The sequence below is a fragment of the Triticum aestivum genome, chromosome 7A, assembly GCF_018294505.1.
Source record: "Triticum aestivum cultivar Chinese Spring chromosome 7A, IWGSC CS RefSeq v2.1, whole genome shotgun sequence".
Taxonomy (NCBI): Eukaryota; Viridiplantae; Streptophyta; class Magnoliopsida; order Poales; family Poaceae; genus Triticum; species Triticum aestivum.
Genome location: NC_057812.1, coordinates 592567006 through 592587831, shown reverse-complemented (window position 1 = coordinate 592587831; position 20826 = coordinate 592567006). Strand labels below are relative to the sequence as shown.

General features: G+C 42.5%; 1 protein-coding gene and 1 long non-coding RNA gene across 3 annotated transcripts; one reads left to right on the top strand and one right to left on the bottom strand.

Annotated features, from left to right (window-relative positions):
• Nucleotides 1-11981: 11981 nt before the first annotated feature.
• LOC123148488 (uncharacterized) lies at nucleotides 11982-16226 on the bottom strand. 2 transcript variants are annotated; one of them, XR_006473926.1, is made up of 4 exons: nucleotides 15978-16226; nucleotides 13274-15896; nucleotides 12783-12877; nucleotides 11982-12326 (listed from the first exon to the last, which is right to left on the bottom strand). It is a non-coding gene; the product is annotated as an uncharacterized lncRNA (long non-coding RNA). The 2 variants fall into 2 exon arrangements; XR_006473925.1 differs by having other exon boundaries at nucleotides 11982-12877.
• Nucleotides 16227-16870: 644 nt separating this feature from the next.
• Nucleotides 16871-18594, top strand: LOC123148487 (exopolygalacturonase). Its single transcript, XM_044567914.1, has 3 exons — nucleotides 16871-17119; nucleotides 17205-17513; nucleotides 17641-18594. Exons 1-3 carry the CDS (start codon nucleotides 16919-16921, stop codon nucleotides 18391-18393), a joined length of 1263 nt encoding a protein of 420 aa, XP_044423849.1. The 5' UTR covers nucleotides 16871-16918; the 3' UTR covers nucleotides 18394-18594.
• Nucleotides 18595-20826: the final 2232 nt, after the last annotated feature.

The following is a 20826-nucleotide window of genomic DNA, read 5'->3' as shown; positions in this document are numbered from 1 at the left end:
CGCCGCCGCCGATCTTTTTCGACGAACCGGTAAAAACCGTCGCCGTCGCCCGTTTTTTTCCGTGCTGGATCGGTTAGATCGATTTTTTTCGGTTTCGCTATTTAGCGAACGTTCGCCCGAATGCCTCTGTCCGCGAACGCCTTCGTTCGTCTTTGTTAACGAACGCTCGTTCATTAGCCTTTTCTTTTTCGGCCAGGGACCTATCCATGATTTTTTTATCGCAGATTAGCCCCTGATCTTCAAACGCTCGCAACTTTTTAACCGTTTGTCCAAATCTAGTGAAACCAACGCCAAAATCTTCGTCTTGAACCCTTCTTTCCAGTTAATCAACTTGAACATGGTTTTGACAAATTAAAATTTGGGTTGCAAGAATTTTTGAATTTGAACTTCTTTTGACCGTAGTTTGAGTTTCGTAGCTCCAATTCGATTGATTCTTTTTGCAAATTGAAGCTCTTCAGTTGAAATTTTAATTTGGATCGTTTCTCTTAAGTTTTACCCTTGCATATATTGCTTGAGTGCTTATGTATGTTATTGTTTGTTTGTGATAGAGTTTCCGGAGTGCGAAGCGTGCTACTATGAGTCACTAGGGTTTTCAGCTCATGAGCAAGGCAAGTAACACTTTGATCATACCCCTTATTGCCAGTTTTTATGCATTAGTCTCAATCCTCAAACACTTCATGGTTAGGACTTGAATACTTGTGGGTATTGGGAAGTAGTGATGAGGTAGTACCTATTGCCTTATTTTTCAAGCCCTGGGAGTTACTTCTACGTTATGATTATATTGCTATGCTATGCTCGTAGACGTGGTTTGGCTTTAGTGATCCATGACATATGTGAGAGTTTTAATAAATGGTTAAACTTAAGGTGTCTACTTTAATACACATTTGGGTGGATTGGTTGAGGCACCCTGGAGCACCTAGTGGTTGTCTTGGCACCTAGAGCAATCCAGTGTTTTCCTGGGATATCCTGGAGTACCCGTGTGATCATCCTACGGTTTGCCACCCAGGCTCGAAGGGATCATAAGATTATTCATGCTGGAAACTTCCGTGTGCAGCCACAAGCCATTATGGGCTCTGGCATAGTTGACAAAGTTGTGTGACCTCTTTCAGTGGTAGGCTAGCAGATGTAGGGGATGTAGGTGGTATTGTCTACCCAGAGTAAAGAGTTAATGCTTCTGAAAGACTGTGTCTCAATCATTCGTTTCTCAAACACCATGTAGTGCGAGAAATCCAACGGAGGAGATCGAGTCTTGTGGGAAAAAGTGTGCAAACCTCTGCAGAGTGTATAAACTAATCATGGTTAGCCATGTCCCCAGTTATGGACATTTTGAGTATGTGGTACTTGAATTATTGATTTGATCTCATCACTCTATTAATTAATTTGTTGGGTTGATGAATACTGATTTGGGATTGAGTTGGAGGAACCCTCTCAATGTTTTCAACAAACTTTGTAGTTAAATAAAATATATTCCTTTGTTGTAGGAAAAAATTAGCTTTCCGCAAAAATAACCATAGAGCCCCCACCAGTCAAATATGCATATAGTTATAGTTGCTACATGTTCATTGCTCTACAGTGTTAGTTTGCCAGCATATTCCATGTGCTGACCCATTTTCGGATGCAACATATTATGTTGTAGACTTTTCAGACGAAGAGTAAGGTGCGCTAGGTCGTTGTCTTGCACTCAGTTATGCCGTTGGAGTTGATTGACTCACTTTACCTTCAAAGCCTTCTGTTGTTATCTTCATTAGATGGCCTTCACCCATATTATTGTAGTAAGTACTCTCTTTTGAGATATTCGATGTAATAAGTGTGTGATTGAAACTCTGTTATAAATCCTTCAGGTATTGTGTGTGTGTGTCAGCATTACCGATCTAGGGATGACACTTATGCACAGAGATTTGACCGTTTGAGTACGGATCGCTATACAAAGTATGGACTTTGGTTAACTTTCCCAATGATCGGCAAGCCATAGAGAATAAATGGATCTTCAAGAGGAAGACAAACGCTGATAGTAGTGTTACTATCTACAAAGCTCAAATTGTCGCAAAAGGTTTTCAACAAGTTCAAGGTGTTGACTACGATGAGATTTTCTCACTCGTATTGATGCTTAAAGTCTATCCGAATCATGTTAGCAATTGCCGCATTTTATGAAATCTGGCAAATGGATGTCAAAATTGCATTCCTTAATGGATTTATTAAAGAAGAGTTGTATATGATACAACCAGAAGGTTTTCTCAATCCTAATGGTGCTAACAAAGTGTGCAAGCTCCAGCGATCCATCTATGGACTGGTGCAAGCATCTCGGAGTTGGAATATACCTTTGATGAGTTGATCAAAGCATATAGTTTTATACAGACTTGCGGTGAAGCCTGTATTTACAAGAAAGTGAGTTGGAGCACTACAGCCTTTCTGATAAGTATATGTGAATGACATGTTGTTGATCAGAAATGATGTAGAATTTTCTGGAAAGCATAAAGGAGTGTTTGAAAGGAGTTTTTCAAAGAAAGACCTCAGTGAAGCTACTTACATATTGGGCATCAAGATCTACAAAGATAGATTAAGATGCTTGATAAGACTTTCGATGAGTACATACCTTGATAAGATTTTGAAGTAGTTCAAAATGGAACAGTCAAATAAGGAGTTCTTTCCTGTATTGCAAGGTATAAAGTTGAGTAAGACTCAAAACCCGAGTACGGCAGAAGATAAAAAGATAATGAAAGCCATTCCCTATGTCTCAGCCATAGGTTCTATAAAGTATGCCATGTTGTATACTAGACCTATTGTGTACCTTGCCATGAGTTTGGCAAGGGGATACAATAGTCATCTAGGAGTAGATCACTGGACAGTGGTCAAAATTATCCTTAGGTACCTAAAGAGGACTAAGGAAATGTTTCTCGGCTATGGAAGCGACAAAGAGTTTGTTGCAAAGGGTTACGTCGATGCAAATTTTGACACTGATCTGGATGACTCTGAGTCTCAATCTGGATACATATTGAAAGTGGGAGCAATTATCTAGAGTAGCTCCATGCAGAGCATTGTAGACATAGAAATTTGCAAAATACATACGGATCTGAATCTGGCAGACCCATTGACTAACCTCTCTCACAAGCAAAACATTATCACACCTTAGTACTCTTTGTGTGTTAATCACATGGCGATGTGAACTAGATTAATGACTCTAGTAAACCCTTTGGTGTTGGTCACATGGCGATGTGAACTATGGGTGTTAATCACATGGTGATGTGAACTATTGGTGTTAAATCACATGGCGATGCGATCTAGATTATTGACTCTAGTGCAAGTGGGGGACTGAAGGAAATATGCCCTAGATGCAATAATAAAGTTTTTATTTTATGTTTCCTTATATCATCATAAATGTTTATTATTCATGCTAGAATTGTATTAACCGGAAACTTGATACATGTGTGGATACATAGACAAAACAACGTGTCCCTAGTAAGCCTCTACTAGACTAGCTCGTTAATCAAAGATGGTTAAGTTTCCTAACCATAGACATGTGTTGTCATTTGATGAACGGGATCACATCATTAGGAGAATGATGTGATGGACAAGACCCATCCGTTAGCTTAGCATAATGGTCGTTAAGTTTTATTGCTATTGTTTTCTTCATGACTTATACATATTCCTTTGACTATGATATTGTGCAACTACCGAATACCGGAGGATCACCTTGTGTGCTATCAAACATCACAACGTAACTGGGTGATTATAAAGATGCTCTACAGGTGTCTCCGAAGGTGTTTGTTTGGTTGGCATATATCAAGATTAGGATTTTTCACTCCGAGTATCGGAGAGGTTCTCTGGGCCCTCTTGGTAATTCACATCACGGTAAGCCTTGCAAGCAATGTGACTAATGAGTTAGTTGCGAGATGATGCATTATAGAATGAGTAAAGAGACTTTCCGGTAACGAGATTGAACTAGGTATGAGGATAACGCATGTTGTCATTACAGTACAACCGATAAAGATCTTCATAGAATATGTGGGAACCAATATGAGCATCCAGGTTCCACTGTTGTTTATTGACCGGAGAGGTGTCTCGGTCATGTCTACATAGTTCTTGAACCCGTAGGGTTCGCACGCTTAACGTTCGATGATGATTTTGTATTATATGAGTTATGTGATTTGGTGACCGAATGTTTTTTGGAGTCCTGGATGAGATCACGGACATGACGAGGAGTCTTGAAATGGTCGAGAGGTAAAGATTCATATATAGGATAATAGTATTCGGACACCGGAAGTGTTCTAGGGGCACCGGGTACGTATCAGGTCACCGGAAGGTGTTCCAGGCACCCCCCCCCCAGCAAAGATATGGGCCTTATTAGGCCTAGGGCGGGGCAGACCAGCCCCTTGTGGGCTGGTGCACCCCATATGGGCCGATCTAAGTGGAGAAAGGAAAAGGGGAGGAGGAAAGGAAATAGAGGGAATAGGATTCTCCCTTCCTCCCCCCCCCCCCCTCCGGAGATAAGGAAAGGGGGAGGCTGAATTGGAGGAGGCCCCCAAGTAGGATTCCTCCTACTTGGGGCGCCCCAAGGCTGCTCCCCTCCCTCTCCCACCTATATATACATGGGGAGGGGTGCCTAGAACACACACCAACAACTGTTAGCCATGGCGGCGCCCCCTCCACAGTTTACGCCTCCGGTCATATTCACATAGTGCTTAGGCAAAGCCCTGGGTGGATTACTTCACCATCACCGTCACCACGCCGTTGTGCTGACAGAACTCTCCCTCGACACTTTGTTGGATCAAGCGTTCAAGGGACGTCATCGAGCTGAACGTGTGTTGAACTCGGAGGTGTCGTACGTTCGGTACATGATCGGTTAGATCACGAAGATGTTCGACTACATCTACCGCGTTAAACTAACGCTTCCGCTTTCATTCTACGAGGGTACGTGGACACACTCTCCCCCTCTTGTTGCTATGCATCTCCTAGATAGATCTTGCGTGAGCGTATGAATTTTGTTGAAATTGCATGCTACGTTTCCCAACAGAGTGGTCCCATGTCCTCTGCCAGCGGTTCCTCTAACCGAGCACCCAAACACCCCAGGCAGCACCTCCAATGAGGGCACAACACACACAGTGCATCCACCGGCTAATCTGAGGTGATTTTGGGTCTTCACCCGAGCATGGGGTCGGGATGGAGGGGAGGGACCTCGACAGATCCTGCAATGAGTTGAGCGGCAACCTTGGTCATTGCCACCATTGGGATGAGCTAGCGATCCAGAGTTTCCTCCGGTCCAAAGCAACCTCTACCAGCCCCCACCAATGCATCGATTCCGACGACCAAGACTGCAAGCCACCAAGTGTGGCGGGAGAGATGTTGTAGCGGGGATGAGATAAACCGGCACGTCACCACCCATGCAGTCAAGCATCCGTCCATCCAACACCCTCAAGCGCTGCCAGCCGAGTGCGCCACCGCCATGCCTACCGGGGTCGCCGCCCCTGGTCCAGAGATCTCCATGATGACTAGAGCGACGAGATCGGCCATTGCACGACCCACGCCGCCGCCCAAGCCAATGTCGGGAATCAGTCGCATGCCGCCCTGGCGCAGGTCTAGCGACGCCTCCACGTGCCAGGAGGTCCCGTGCGACCCGCTGACGCAGGGAAGGGAGGATCCTCCACCACCACCACCGGCCGCCTTGGCTTAGCCCAACAGCGTCCTCCGACAGCGACGGAGGGAAGGGAGAGAGATCAGACGGCTACCCCGGCGGTCGCGGGGATTGGATCCACTCGAGTCGCCCGGCACGGGGGCGGTCCACTTTTTTCAAGATTATTTAAATAACAATGTACGCTTCACACGTAGTCATGTTCACAAGGCGTGGGGGTGAAATAATTGTCTAACACCTGCAAGAAGAAATAATTGTCTGACTTTTGAATTTAGAGGACATCAAATTTATGCACCAGGGAGTTCTCTCATGCATCCACCCTCCTGGACTCGCCGCCGCACACGCAAGATGAGAAGCCCTAACCTCACCGCCCTAGGAGACATCAGAAATCTACGCCGAAGCTCTGTCGATTCCGTCCAGATGGACGAACTACCTACACCAACCCAACTACACTAGGTTACACTCTCACGAAAGGGTCTAAGCCTCCTGCACCTAATCCCGCTGGTCTGTATGCACATACTCGTCTCTATAAACATACACGTACACCCTATCTCTATGAGCACCCCTTGATATTGACGAAATCACCAAAGACGCCTCGTAGTCAATGGGAACGTCTCCTCCCACTGAACACGCATCGCTGGAAATCCAGAAATAAATCCAGGAATAAATGCGAGCACCAGGACATGAACCCTGATGGGCTGGGAAATACCACTGTCCACCTAACCATCCAACCACACTATTTTATAATTTATTTTTTCTTCACCTTTTTATTTTTCATTTGTTCATGCTTAAAACACATTATTTCAGATGAAGTATTTGGGATCTGTTGGAGATGCTCCTATGTCCCATGGACGAGATAGAGCTCTCTTTTTGAGACAAATACAAGGAAGAGCCGGAGCTGAATTTTGAGACACAAGCAACTTGCCAACTTGGAATTTAGTAAAAGTGATCCAAAAATAACCACGAATACCTATGAATATTGATTAAATACAAGATTACCTTTTCTGTATGCATGATATTAAAATACACGATGAACCTTTTAAAAAACACAACAACAAAAATATTTTCCTTTTTTTTCTCTTTGTTGTTTTGTATCTTTTTTATTATATGTGATTGTCCATTTATGTTTTAGTTTAGTATTTTCTTCTCCATTTTATTTTTATTTTCCCATGCCTACAACACCTTATTTGGGATGACATGTTGGGGAGGTGTTGTATCCCATGTATGAGATGGAGCTTTTTTCTGAGAGAGAATACGAGATGGACATGGGGCTGAATTTTCAGACACAAGCAACATGGAATCAAAGTAGCAAAGGTGATCCAAAAATAGCCAGTGGACAGCAACCGGTTTAGCCGGCAACCACAACCTGAAAATAGCAAATGAGCATGCATGCCATGAGCATAGTGAATAATTAAGACGAACATTTGTCCCCCCCTGAACCTATGTGTATATAAGGTTGGGCTCTGAAGCTCGTGGCCTGAAAGGATCAAGGATCGAGGAGGATTCCACATATTAGTTTGCCCCCAAAATAGTAAATAACAAAAATGAAATGAATATAAAAATAAAAAGAGAGAGGAGGCAATACTATTATTCCTTTTTTAGTGTGTACTCTTGCTTCAAATTATCACCTGGTTTTAGCAAATATCATAAAGGGCTTCGAAGTAGCACTACTGCATTGTAACAGAGTTTTCATGTACTTCATGTTTCATAACCTAGTGGAGACTTTCACATTATATAATTTGGCTTGTATATTTTAATGATGAGCTTCCTCAAAATGCCCCAGGTCTTTATGAGCAAGCAAGTTCTCTATATTTATCTCCCCATGAATAAGTTTCTATATTTACCGCAATTTCCTATAATTGATCGGAATTCCGAGAAAAGCACAAGGAAAGGTGGTAATATTGTAACAAAGTGATTCAGAAAGATTGCCGTGAAATTCTTCAACCACAGGTCAACAAATCTTGCTAATTTCAATCAATAATAATAAAAATCCTAGTTCTCTTACTAAGTTTGTTTTTTATAAGTAACAATTGCTAAAAATTACGGAACCTCAACTATTGATTTCTCATGCTTTTATATAGTGTGATCCTGAATGTCACGATATCACCTATATATGAGGGAGCTAAAAGGCCATCGTCAATCAAATGGGGTATGACCCCATGAATCTGGCCACAGTCTCCTTAGCTTGCTTCGCTTCTATATTTCAATGACGAGCTTCCACAAATGTCTTATGTTTTTTCTGAACTTGGTTTATGTATTCAATGATGAAGATTTTTTCAAATATGTGATGAACATTTTCCTAAATATCTAACAAACTTTTTTGAAATATACAGTGAAGTTTTTATAGATACACCATTGAACATGTTTTAAGTGAACGCTGAAATTTTTTAAATACATTATTAATAAGTAAGTAAAGAAAGCTCTTCAAGCAAGTCAGTGAATGTATTCCATATACTTGTCCTGCTTGTCCAAAAAGACTTGACAAAATTTTTCAAAATTATCCATCAAACATTTTAAATTACACGATGGATATTTTTTAAAATTAATAAAATACATGCTAAGCATTTTTCGACGCAATGGATATTTTTTTAATACTGAATGAATATTTTAAAATACATGATGAACATTTTCAGAAAATGCAACATAAACATTTTTAATAACCGACAAACTTGTTTGAAATATAGGATAAACTTTCTATAAATAGAAGATGCACATGTTTTAGATACTAGACAATTTTTGTTAAATTACCCGATCAACTTTTCGGAAACATATGGTGAACCTTTTACCACTACACGATGAACTGTTTTATATAGGTGTTGAACATTCTGAAAAACATGCTGGGCATTTTTTTAATATATGACGAATAATTTTGAAGTACTAGCACATTTTAAAATGCACAATTAATAATATTAAAAAAATAACGTTAAACTTCTTTTGTTAAGTGAAGTACTCCCTACGTCCCAAAATAAGTGTCTCAACTTTAGTACAACATTGTACTAAAATTAGTACAAAGTTGAGACACTTATTTCACGACGGAGGGAGTATATTTTTAATATACAATGAATATTTTTAAAATACACAAGCTAAAATATTTTTAATACACGATGCACAATTTTTAATACACTATGACCATTTTTTAAATACATGATAATATCTTTTAAATACATGTTAAACATTTCTGCAATACATGTGAATATTGTTTAAATACACAATGACATTTTTTGAATGCATGTGAACATTTTTAAACAACGCGACGGACCTTATTAAAAACACAACAAGAAATGAATGAGCATGGCATGGCCATCGCAAATACGAACACTTGTCCGGTCTTCATTTTTTCAAATAAATGAAGGAACTTTGAATCTAATTAGTAAAAGTGATCCAAAATAACACAAAATCATTTTTAAATAATAAAATCCAGGCTAATTTTTTCCTACGTAATAAGTATTTTTAATAACTGATGAACTTTCTTGAAATATATGGTAATTTTTTTGTCAGTGTAAGATGAACATTTTTTGGATACACGACGAATATTTTTTAAGTTACCCAACAAACTTTTTGGAAATATACAATATTTTTTATAAATGCACAATGAATTGTTTTATATGGAAGTTGAACATTCTGAAATATACACTGAACATTTTTTTGAATATATGACAACTATTGTTTGAATTACCGGAACATGTTTCAAAATACACAATGAAAATTGTTAAAAACTACACACTAAACTTCTTTTGCTATTTGATGAATATTTTGAATATACGGTGAATATTTTTAAAATACAGATGAACATTTAGAAATACAGAAGATAAAATATTTTTCATGCATGATGTATATCTTGTAATACATGATGGATATTATTTAAATACATGATGGATATTTTTCAAATGCGTGTTGAACATTTTGTAATATATGTGAATATTGTTTAAATATAGGAGCACCTTTTCTGTATGCACAATATTGAAATATGTGATGAACCTTTTTAAAACACGGCAGAAAAAGAAATAGAAGAAAAGAAAAAATTACAATAAAGAAGGAAAATATTAAATATGAACAAATAAAATAAAGGAAGTATGGACCCCCCCCCCCCCCCCCCCAATCGAACCCATCCGATTATTGTCTGAAGTAAAAGCATGTAGAAAACGGGGCTGGCGAATCAGAAGGCAGGAAGAGACGACCATGCCCTTCATACTGACTGGGTTAGCCCAGACCGGGTGGTCCGTAGGCGAAGGATCAATATATCTCGCAAGAGACGAGATATAGACTCTGCGTTTTACCTTTGGCAGGGTGTTACTTGGGGCAACTCCCGTTTATTTTTTCCTTCACCTTTCTCTGTTTTCTTACTTTCCTTTGTAATTTTTTGAAGCATTTGCATTTATTATTTATACTAGCAAAAGGGCCCGTGCGTTGCAATGGGAGATTTTTTCATAATCTTCAATGGCTATGATCATATTATATTGCATCATTGAGATACAATATCACTCTCAATTTCGTGAAATTATGAACAATTTTTGACATCATGAACATTTTTTTAAACTCGTGCACACATTTTAAATCATGAACATTTTTCAAATGAACACTTTTACAATTTTTCGAACAATTTCTAAAATAAAGAACATTTTTTGAATTCATAAACGTTTTATACTATTTGCAAAAAATTGTGAACATATTTTATTTTATTTTTCTATTTTATGTGCAAATGGACGAACCAAACGACGAATGAAAATCTGATAATAAGTGAGGTGCGAAAAATGGGAGTAAGAAACATCCATGCCTTTAATAGAAAAGGAGAAGTACTAATTAATTTTGCACATAAAAATAATTAACATGCAAGATAATATCATATTTAGAATCTACAATTTTTTCTGAGCTATTTTCATAAATAGCGTGCTAAATTTAGAGCTTGGGTTTGAAAGACATGAATATCTTAAAAATACTTGAATCTGCACACAAAAACTTTAAAAAAAATATTTTGGTTGTAACCGTACTGTGTAGACCATCTGTGAAGTGACACTTGGCAAGCTAGCTCTAAAATTTGATGGACATTTTTGTCAGATTCACGAATTTGTTTCGAATACACGATTATTTTTTCAAAATCATGAACATGGATTTATTATCGGATATATTTTTCCAAATTGTGATTTTTTTAAATTTAAGAACAATTTTGTAAAGTTACTACTATTTTTAAATTACTAATATTTTTGAAACTGTGTAAATTTTATGATTTCCCAAATATTTTTTTAATTCGAAAATATTTTATAATTTCTCAAACATGTTTTTCAAAATTTGCAACATTTTGAAATTTGGAGAAGGGAAAAACAAAATAAGAAATGAAAAAAACAAACAGACCAAAGATGAAAAAAAAACAGGGGCGTTGCGCCTGCGGGCTGGCCCATGAATGCGCATGGGTGGAGGGGGGGTGCGTGACAAAAAATGAGGGGAAATTTGCCAAGCCTGGGGGTCGAACCCCAGTCTCCGGGTGGAAAGAGACAAGCTATCGATGTCTGTGTGAACTATTTGTGGTATCTTCTCTATAAGAGCACTAATCGCAGCGGAGACTTTGGAAATACCGAATCATTTTTTGACTTACGGGTGGCATTGGTGGGTAATTTTTGTCAATTTATAGGGTAAATTACATGACGTACCACCAGAAGCAATAGGTGCTTTATTAGTAGGTATAGATATAGATATAGATATAGACTAGGAAAATTGCCCGTGCGTTGCAACGGGAAATACATTGTGAACATGTAAAGGAAAACATGAAAAGATGATTTCCTGCATCACGTACAACGACGTGACATCACATGTGTCATTGCTTACAATCTTGTCGTCGGCTCATCAGTGGCCGAGCTCGAAAGAAAAGCTGGGCGGGCCGAGTGAAAGGAAAAACACAAATTTTTAGGCATTACTCACTAATCCATACCTTTTGTTCTCATTGAATTTCACCTTCTATGTTTAATAAGCAAGTTACGAGCAAGACGATCTCATACTCTAAAAGGACTTTGGATTCCTGAATAACAAATATTTGCTCATCTTCTATTTTTACGTATGAATGAATCGATAACAAAATGCATAAATTTACTCTCAGTTCGACCAATGGGTTCAAAAAACACTAATCATCTTTATTAGAAATTGCCCAATGGAGTCGGGAGGTGAATATGGGGGCCCAGAGAGATGGGGGGCGGTGTCACGGTGAGGTTCCGAATGAAGGCCTGAAGAAGTTCACTATCAAATGAAGCAAATTTGAGCATTATATCAACCACAAAAAATCATGCCAACTGTCCAAACTACAGTCACGATCTGAACACATGAAAGTAGTGTAGCAATATCTTCTTTGTACAAAATATCTCAGAAAAGTATACTCCATCTTCTATCTACAAAAAACATATGTTCTGGAAAAAATTCAGTAAAATATACATCATCTTCTAGTACAAATATCTTCTCCTCTGAACAATCACACTGAACAAATTTAGGACCAGTTAGTCAGAAATGTTAGCAACAACATGAATAGTACACTTATCAACATCCACTAATTATCCTACAATTGAAATACAAAGAAAGGTCGATGAGAGAGAAGGTAGACCAGGAGATTAAGGAGCTCCAGGGGCGCGCGGGAGAGAGAGGTTACTTGGTCATAGGCGGCCGCGCGACCAGGGACGGCAGCGAGCTTGGGCAGAGGCAGAGCGAAAGTGTACCTTGCCTATTGGCACACATAGAAAATGAGTTACATGGTTACATTTACTATCAGCAGGATGGTTCAGAATAAAGAAAGTCTGATGACATAGAAAGGTAATTAGGTTGTAGAGCAACCCCATTTTCACTGAACCGCAATGAAGTGCACTGAACAAATATTGTACGAGATTGTAGGACAAACCTCGATGCTCCAGTGTTAGACTCAGCCCAACAGTACTATTATCTTTTGACGAAAAACACCATTACTAATAACAGGCGGAAAAAACCGTTACTAATAATAGGCAGATGCATTCATGATGCAAAATTTAAAATCTACAATCATCATTTATTTTAGAAAAACAGAGTATCATATCTGTACTTCGGAGTTTCAAGCTCAGAACCTTCAAAATTCACGAATCAAATGTATAACTGACAATCAACAAAGTTATCGGATGACTGACAAGTCGGGATTTGGTAATTTTACCTCTTTGATCGAGCTATAAATAATCTCCATATGCACATTCTAATCAATCTGCACGCACACAAAATAATCCCAAATATCATCCACCCAACAAAAATCTGCAGTAAACAAAAACACTTCATCACCCTCACAAAAAAAGAACACTTCATCAGGAGAACAGTACCAACGTTTTCAGGTTGTTCTTACTTATAAGTTGGAAGGATTACTGATTCATTAAGCTAACATTAGTGTAGATTACTCTTTTCTCTTTGGTGATATCTCAGTTTCATAGTTTGGCTGCATGATGTGCCATGAAAGAAATGCATAAATGATTTAGAAATTATTAGTCGAGCGCATAAATCTTTAAAGAAGCAGTTGCAATTATCATCAATCCATGCTATTGGCTTGTTTATTGTAATTGCAGAGTCTAGGTAAAACATGTGCATGAAAGGCATTGCTGGTTTTGGAATACGACATTATTCATTGACCTCTTCAGTTGGAAGTCCCGCTCTTACCAGATCCACACCATGACCATGCTCTGGAAGTCTCTCCGTTTACCCTCTTGGTATGACAAATCCTCAGCATGGGAAAGTGACCTAGTGGTAAATCTGAAACTGACATGCTGGGATATTAACAGCCACAGAGGAAAGCTCAGAGTCCAAATCTGTTGTCCTTAACGAAACGGTTGCTGAAAGTAAATCAGGTCGTGCCATTTTTTGAATGAACCTGGAACGGTTCCCTTAATGAAACGATTCCCTGGAATTTCCATTGGGTTGTGCCCAATACGCACACCCAGGGTTGACCTCCGGCGAAGGGGTGTTCCAGTGGTGGAGGCAGCAAGCTAACAAACATGCCCGTGCGTTGCAACAGGAGAAAGCAATAATTGATTGATCCTCTTTTTCATACATTAATTAGGAAACTGGAAATAACACTGAGATGGTTGGTAATGTGGATGGTGGTCATTTATCTAATTATTGGATTCCAAAACACGCGATCCAGGTGGGGCTCTAGCCCACCATTCATGATTCAGAAAAAGAAATCATCGTGATCCATTTTTTACAATATAATAAAATAGTTAAACCTCCCACATTCAGATTGTTGTATACAAACGCAGTGCACCTACTTGTAAAATTGATCAATGGAAGAGTTGATCTAAGAAAGCTTCATATGAAGGCAAGGCCCATTTTTTAGATGGTGTAGCTGGCAAGTCTGCAATGTAACTGGATCTACAGAGCTTCCCCAAATCACATGTTCACCTACACTAAAATAAAGCCTCCACCTGTCAAAATCGCATGCCTAGTGCTGATAATTACTTCCTAACGGCAAAATGTAAGGCAGTGGAAAGAAGTGTCAATATAAATACAATGGAATCAAGTACAAGAGCGCAGGCGTCTGAGACCTCACATTAGTGGCGCTCGTAGCCCTCAAACACCTCGCTCATGACTGCTTCCCTTGATCACCTCCATCTACTTTTCACATTCAGATTTCAGGCTATAGAAAATGGAGTGGAGGGGAGTAGATGTCACAGAAACATAACTGCTGGAAGAGAATAATATTTCCCTGCCTCTCAGTATACACACACATATACACAAGCAAGCAAACCGAACTACAAAATTGAAACAAAATCTGCAAAGTTTGTGAGGTATTAAATTGTGCCATGTTGCAATTCAGTGTTTACTCTGAAATTTCTGAAGTAAATAAAAATTCAGAGTTGGCAACATAGCTTCCAGAAGAATAATACCATTGAGGCAAAAGAACCCCACAAGAAAACATGCCCATAATTTTTATAATAGACAGTTCAACAACAAGAGATGTGATGAATGGCATACACCTTGTTCTTGGCAGTGCCGGCGTTGCGCAACTGGTCGACGAGCTCAATTGGTATGTTATGGCCGGTGACATGTGTGATAGCTGAAATCTAGACATACTATTAGAACTTAAAAGAAACTCAAAATTTTTTGGGTTCATGCTGGAGTTCGCAATGCTTGTAGTGCAAATGAACCACTGCTTGCCACCAAAGCTGACAATAGCAGTGATCTCCCGCATGGATTACTCACTGAGAACCACGTTGTTGCCAAGCTGTCATGACCAGAATGCATTGCCTAAATTGAACCGAACCACACTCATCTTCGACTTGCCCTTGCAGCTCCTTGCTACATCAATTCATACAATCAGATTGCAACCTACACCTGCACTGAGTGAGACCTACCAGTCAAATACTCCACCTCCATAAATCTCTGCATGTAAACCTCAAACAAATTGACTCCATATACCAAACCCTGAGAACACGTCAAATTTAAATCAAAACAAGACCACAATCTGAACCGTCAAAAGCATAACCCTACTCCCCTAAATCTGCAGGACAACTTCTCAAAATCATGAACTCATGTGCTAATAAAGGAAGCCCAATTTTATTTTCGAACAAACCGACATAATGCTGGAAAGGAGACATGCTATCAACAAAAGCTATCATCACAAGCTTTATTCCATTTAGGATATACTAAGTGCATCCCCATTTTTTCTATTGAGATCAGTAGCAGCAAACAATAGCAGCTAAGCAATGGAGCCCTGTCCTCTATCATTTTCCCTATGTCCTAAATTCCCAATCATCCTCTCCTGCACCCAACACCAGCCACTCCACGTCTCCACCTGTTGTCTTACCCATGATGGGGCGCCAACCAGTCCACCCCTTCTTTCCCATGTTGCATCTCTCCTTTGCCCTGCTACTCTTCCTCCTTGGCGCAGGCCTCCTCCCTTCCCATCATAGTCCACTCGCATGCTAAGAACTTACATGGCATTTTTTCTGTAACTATTTTATGAGCTTACAAACAAAAGCACAAAAATGAGAAGGGAACAAAAATGAAAATGGCACATATATACACTATTTGTGTTTGGAAGTATATCAATTCACAAATAAAAAATAGATCTGTTCATGGACTATTTGGCGTAGTAGCAGAATTTTGTTCAAAAAATGGACTTGTACAAATGGGAGAGATAGAGAGCAGATGGGGGTTGCTTGCCCTATCTTGGTGCAGCAGAGGCATCATTCGAGGTGAGGAGGTGCTGCTAGCTAGGGTTTCTTCCTGCCCTTGACGGCGGCGACCATGGTGGATGGGGAAATCCCATGGCCTACTCCATCTGCATCCACAACAGAGGATATAAAGAGAAGATGAGATGTAGGGGTGGAGGATCCCGACCAAGAAGGAAGGAGGGACGAACCTGGGGCCGCCGGAGATACACCGGCGAAGCCCTACCCGAAACCCTAGCCACGGGGGTGGGGTTGCGAGCAGGCGGTAGACGCTGGGAGCGGAGAATCTAGCCGGAGGGGAGGGAAGCGCAGACGATGGGGAGCTCAGGGGCGTGCTGCGCGGCGCCGGAGCTCGCCGGAAGCGGCTGGCGTGGGTGGTGGCGGCGGCGAGGATTGCGTGGGCGAGAGGGAGAGGAGGCGAGCCCGTGCGTGTGGTCATGTCTGTTTTTTCCTTTGCAAATCTGATCGGACGACGGGTTGAATACCACAAACAACAGGGACTCTTTTGCAAGAATGAAACGTTTTTTCGGTAGTCACTTAAAAAGAGATCGCGGGTTGAATTCTGAGAAACGGAGGGACTTTTCTGCAAAAATGCACACGACATACGACCAGGATCAGTCGCTGCTTTATTATTAGGGAAAGATATAGATATAGATATATGTCTTTGATTCCCCCCTTCTCTCTTTCTCTTGTATCTTTTTATTACATGTGCTTGTCCTATTTATGTTTTACAGTTTAGTTTTTTCTTCACCTTTTTATTTTCATTTGTTCATGCTTAAAACACACTATTTCAGATGAAGTATTTGGGATCTGTTGGAGATGCTCCTATGTCCCATGTACGAGATAGAGCTCTTTTTGAGAGAAATACTATAATAAAGAGCTGGAGCTGAATTTTGAGACACAAGCAACATGGAATCAAAATAGCAAAGGTGATCCAAAAATAACCAATGGACAGAAAACCGGTATAGCTGGCAACCACAACCTGAAAATAGCAAATGAGCATGCATGCCATGAGCATAGCGAATAATTAAGCCGAACACTTGTCCCACCTGAACCGATGTGTATATAAGATTGGGCTCTGAAGCTCCTGGCCTGACAAGGATCAAGGACCGAGGAGGACTCCACAGCCAAAATGGCGTTGAGAAATGTTGCGATGAGAGTCTTGTTGCTCCTGGTGGTGGTGAGCGCCGCATATGCCGCCAAAGGCAAGGAGAAGAAGAAGGAGAGCGCAGATGGTCCGGCAGCGTCTGGTCCGGCGGCGTCTGGTCCGGGCGGGGAGTACGACATCACCAAGCTCGGCGCCAAGCCCGACGGCACAACGGACTGCACTGAGGTACGTACGTGCTGAAGGAGAGAGAATATAAGAATGATCATGGATCGATGGATCATGTGGTGGAGTGCATTGCAATTGCATGCAGGCGGTGGAGGAGGCATGGGCTTCGGCATGCGGTAGCACCGGGAACCCGACCATCATCATCCCCAAGGGTGATTTCCTGACTGGAGCTCTGAATTTCACGGGGCCGTGCAAGGGCGACGGACTCACCATCAAGCTGGAAGGCAACCTGCTAGCTTCCAACGACCTGGCCAAGTTCAAGTCTAACTGGATCGAGATCATGCGCGTGAAGAAGCTCTCCATCACCGGCAAAGGCAACATCGACGGTCAGGGCAAGGCCGTCTGGACCAAAAATAGCTGCCAAAAGAACTACAACTGCAAGATATTGCCAAACGTACGTACGCGTGCATAACATTATATAGTAATAAATTATATATACGTGCGTATATTTATTTTACTATTATTGAAGAAATGCTGTTATATTCTTACGCACGTAAATGTGCATGCATGCATGCATGCAGTCGCTGGTGCTGGACTTCTGCGACGACGCGCTCATCGAAGGCATCTCTATCATCAATTCCAAGTTCTTCCACATGAACATCTTCCAGTGCAAGGGCGTGACCGTCAAGGACGTGAAGGTGAGCGCGCCCGGGGACAGCCCCAACACCGACGGTATCCACATGGGCGACTCGTCCAATGTCAGCATCATCGACACCACCATCGGCGTTGGCGACGACTGCATCTCCATGGGCCCCGGCACCACAAAAGTCAACATCAGCGGCGTGACCTGCGGCCCAGGCCATGGCATCAGCATTGGCAGCCTCGGGAGGTACAAGGACGAGAAGGACGTGACCGACATCACCGTCAAGAACTGCGTGCTCAAGGGCTCCAGCAACGGCCTCCGCATCAAGTCGTACGAGGACGCCAAGTCGCCCCTCATAGCATCCAAGATCACCTACGAGAACGTCAAGATGGAGGACTCGGGCAACCCCATCATCATCGACCAGAAGTACTGCCCCAACAAACTTTGCACCTCCAAGGGCGACGCCGACAGGGTCACCGTCAAGGACGTTACGTTCAAAAACATCACCGGCACGTCCTCCACCCCCGAGGCCGTCAGCTTGCTCTGCTCCGAGAAGAAGCCCTGTGAAGGCATCACAATGTCCGACGTCAAGATCGAGTACTCCGGCACGAACAACAAGACCATGGCTGTCTGCACCCACGTCAAGGTCACCGCCACGGGAGTCGACAAGGCCAACACATGTGCGGCATGATTTCTTTTCTCCGTATTTCGGATGTACCAAGTGTTCTAATTTCTCTCTCTTTTTCATTTCTTTTTTTGCGATCCCGGCCGCTCGAGGAGATTATCTTTTTAGTTTCGATTTTGTTAATTCTCATCTAAATGAGAATTAGTCATCTCACATCTAACTGCTAATCCTTTTGATACAAATTCTAAGATTTGTAAGTTTCCTTTAGCGCATGCCCAAACGACGCGTTTGATTAGCATGAGCAATTTCTGTGTGTTGTCTCGTTTCCTTTGATAAAATGGGACTGTCTATTTAACATCTGACTGAAATCTAATTGGCTTTCAATCAATTTTTCCATCTAATAGAATTGTGACACCTATATGTCTCTTTGTTCTCTTGTATGTATGTATGTATGTATGTATGTATGTATGTATGTATGTATGTTTATCGAAAAAGGGTTCCAAGCTTTGTATACAAAGCAACCAACCGAGAGAATCAACGATAGGTGCTGGGGCGAAAGCAGCACAATCACGTCCAAAAGAAATGAAAAAGAAAATACAAGAGAAACAAACGCCGACAATGGCGGATCGACAAAAAACGAAGAGGCCTCGTGACCGCTGTATCCACCGGAGATCGCCCACCAAGCTCCGAGCCTCCGAAGCGCCGGTACCAATCAACACCTCCAAGAAGGGACGCGACGATGACGACGTTGTTGCCAGGGTTTCTCCCGGTACGCGGTGAGGAGAGAGGAAGGGTAGCCCCGACGCCCTCCAGGAAGGTCCGGCGGCACCCTCATGCGCCACCGCGTCGGTGTCGGCCAAGCCAACATGGATTTCTCCCGATCCCAATCTCCATCTCAGGAACTCCAGAGCTCGCCACCAAACCGACCACCACCCTGCGCCAACCCGGTCAAGAAGCTTCCCACGCTGTCTCACCACGGCACCGTGAAAGCATGGCCTGCACAATGAAGAAGAGGAGTCAGGACTAGGGCAACAGCTCCGTTGGCACGCGGGAGGGTCCCACCTCCGCCGTCAACGACAGTAGCTGACCGGACGCAATAGCAGGAACATACCAGGCCCGGCCAGGACCTCCGAGGCCCGTAAAGTTCCTGCCTTCGCGCTGCAGCCAGCACGCCAACGGCGTCGCCGCCCCTGTCCAAGCCGCTCCCCTGCCTCCCCGCACAGAGAGCGTCAAGGCCAAGCCGTAGCCGGCCCGCTAGGACCCAGATAGGGCCCTATGGGCCCAGATCTGGGCCGGGGTCACGACACCGGCCACCCAGCCCCACCGGACCGCCCCGCCGCCAAGTGGAGGCACCACCACCACGCGCACCCCTGGTGTGACGCCCCCGATTCAATCGTACACTAATCATGCACGCAAATGTGTACGATCAAGATTAAGGACTCACGGGAAGATATCACAACACAACTCTAAAACATAAATAAGTCATACAAGCATCATAATACAAGCCAGGGGCCTCGAGGGCTCGAATACAAGTGCTCGATCATAGACGAGTCAGCGGAAGCAACAATATCTGAGTACAGACATAAGTTAAACAAGTTGCCATAAGATGGCTAGCACAAACTGGGATACAGATCGAAAGAGGCGCGGGCCTCCTGCCTGGGATCCTCCTAACTACTCCTGGTCGTCGTTAGCGGGCTGCACGTAGTAGTAGGCACCTCCAGAGTAGTAGTAGTCGTCGATGAAGGTGGCGTCTGGATCCTGGGCTCCAACGTCTGGTTGCGACAACCAGAAAGAAAGGAAAGGGGGAAAAAGGGGGGGAGAAAGCAACCGTGAGTACTCATCCAAAGTACTCGCAAGCAAGGAGCTACACTACATATGCATGGATATATGTGTAAGGAGGCCATATCAGTGGACTGAACTGCAGAATGCCAGAATAAGAGGGGGATAGCTAGTCCTATCGAAGACTACGCTTCTGGCAGCCTCCGTCTTGCAGCATGTAGAAGAGAGTAGATTGAAGTCCTCCAAGTAGCATCTCCAAGTAGCATCTCCAGTAGCATCGCATAGCATAATCCTACCCGGTGATCCTCCCCTCGTCGCCCTGTGGAAAAGCGATCACCGGGTTGTCTGTGGAACTTGGAAGGGTGTGTTTTATTAAGTATCCGGTTCTAGTTGTCATAAGGTCAAGGTACAACTCCAAGTCGTCCTGTTACCGAAGATCACGGCTATTCGAATAGATTAACTTCCCTGCAGGGGTGCACCAACTTACCCAACACGCTTGATCCCATTTGGCCGGACACACTTTCCTGGGTCATGCCCGGCCTCGGAAGATCAACACGTCGCAGCCCCACCTAGGCAAAACAGAGATGCCAGCACGCCGGTCTAAACCTAAGCGCACAGGGGTCTGGGCCCATCGCCCATAGCGCACCTGCACGTTGCGAGGGCGGCCGGAAGCAGACCTAGCCTAGCAGGCGTTCTAGTCCAATTCGGCGCGCGCCGCTC

Bases quoted from the DNA above. Each gene is read 5' to 3' on its own strand.
- LOC123148487 (XM_044567914.1), top strand. From the start codon at position 16,919: ATGGCGTTGAGAAATGTTGCGATGAGAGTCTTGTTGCTCCTGGTGGTG. The intron at 17,120-17,204 runs GTACGTACGTGC...AATTGCATGCAG, and splicing joins GCACAACGGACTGCACTGAG to GCGGTGGAGGAGGCATGGGC. The intron at 17,514-17,640 runs GTACGTACGCGT...GCATGCATGCAG, and splicing joins ACTGCAAGATATTGCCAAAC to TCGCTGGTGCTGGACTTCTG.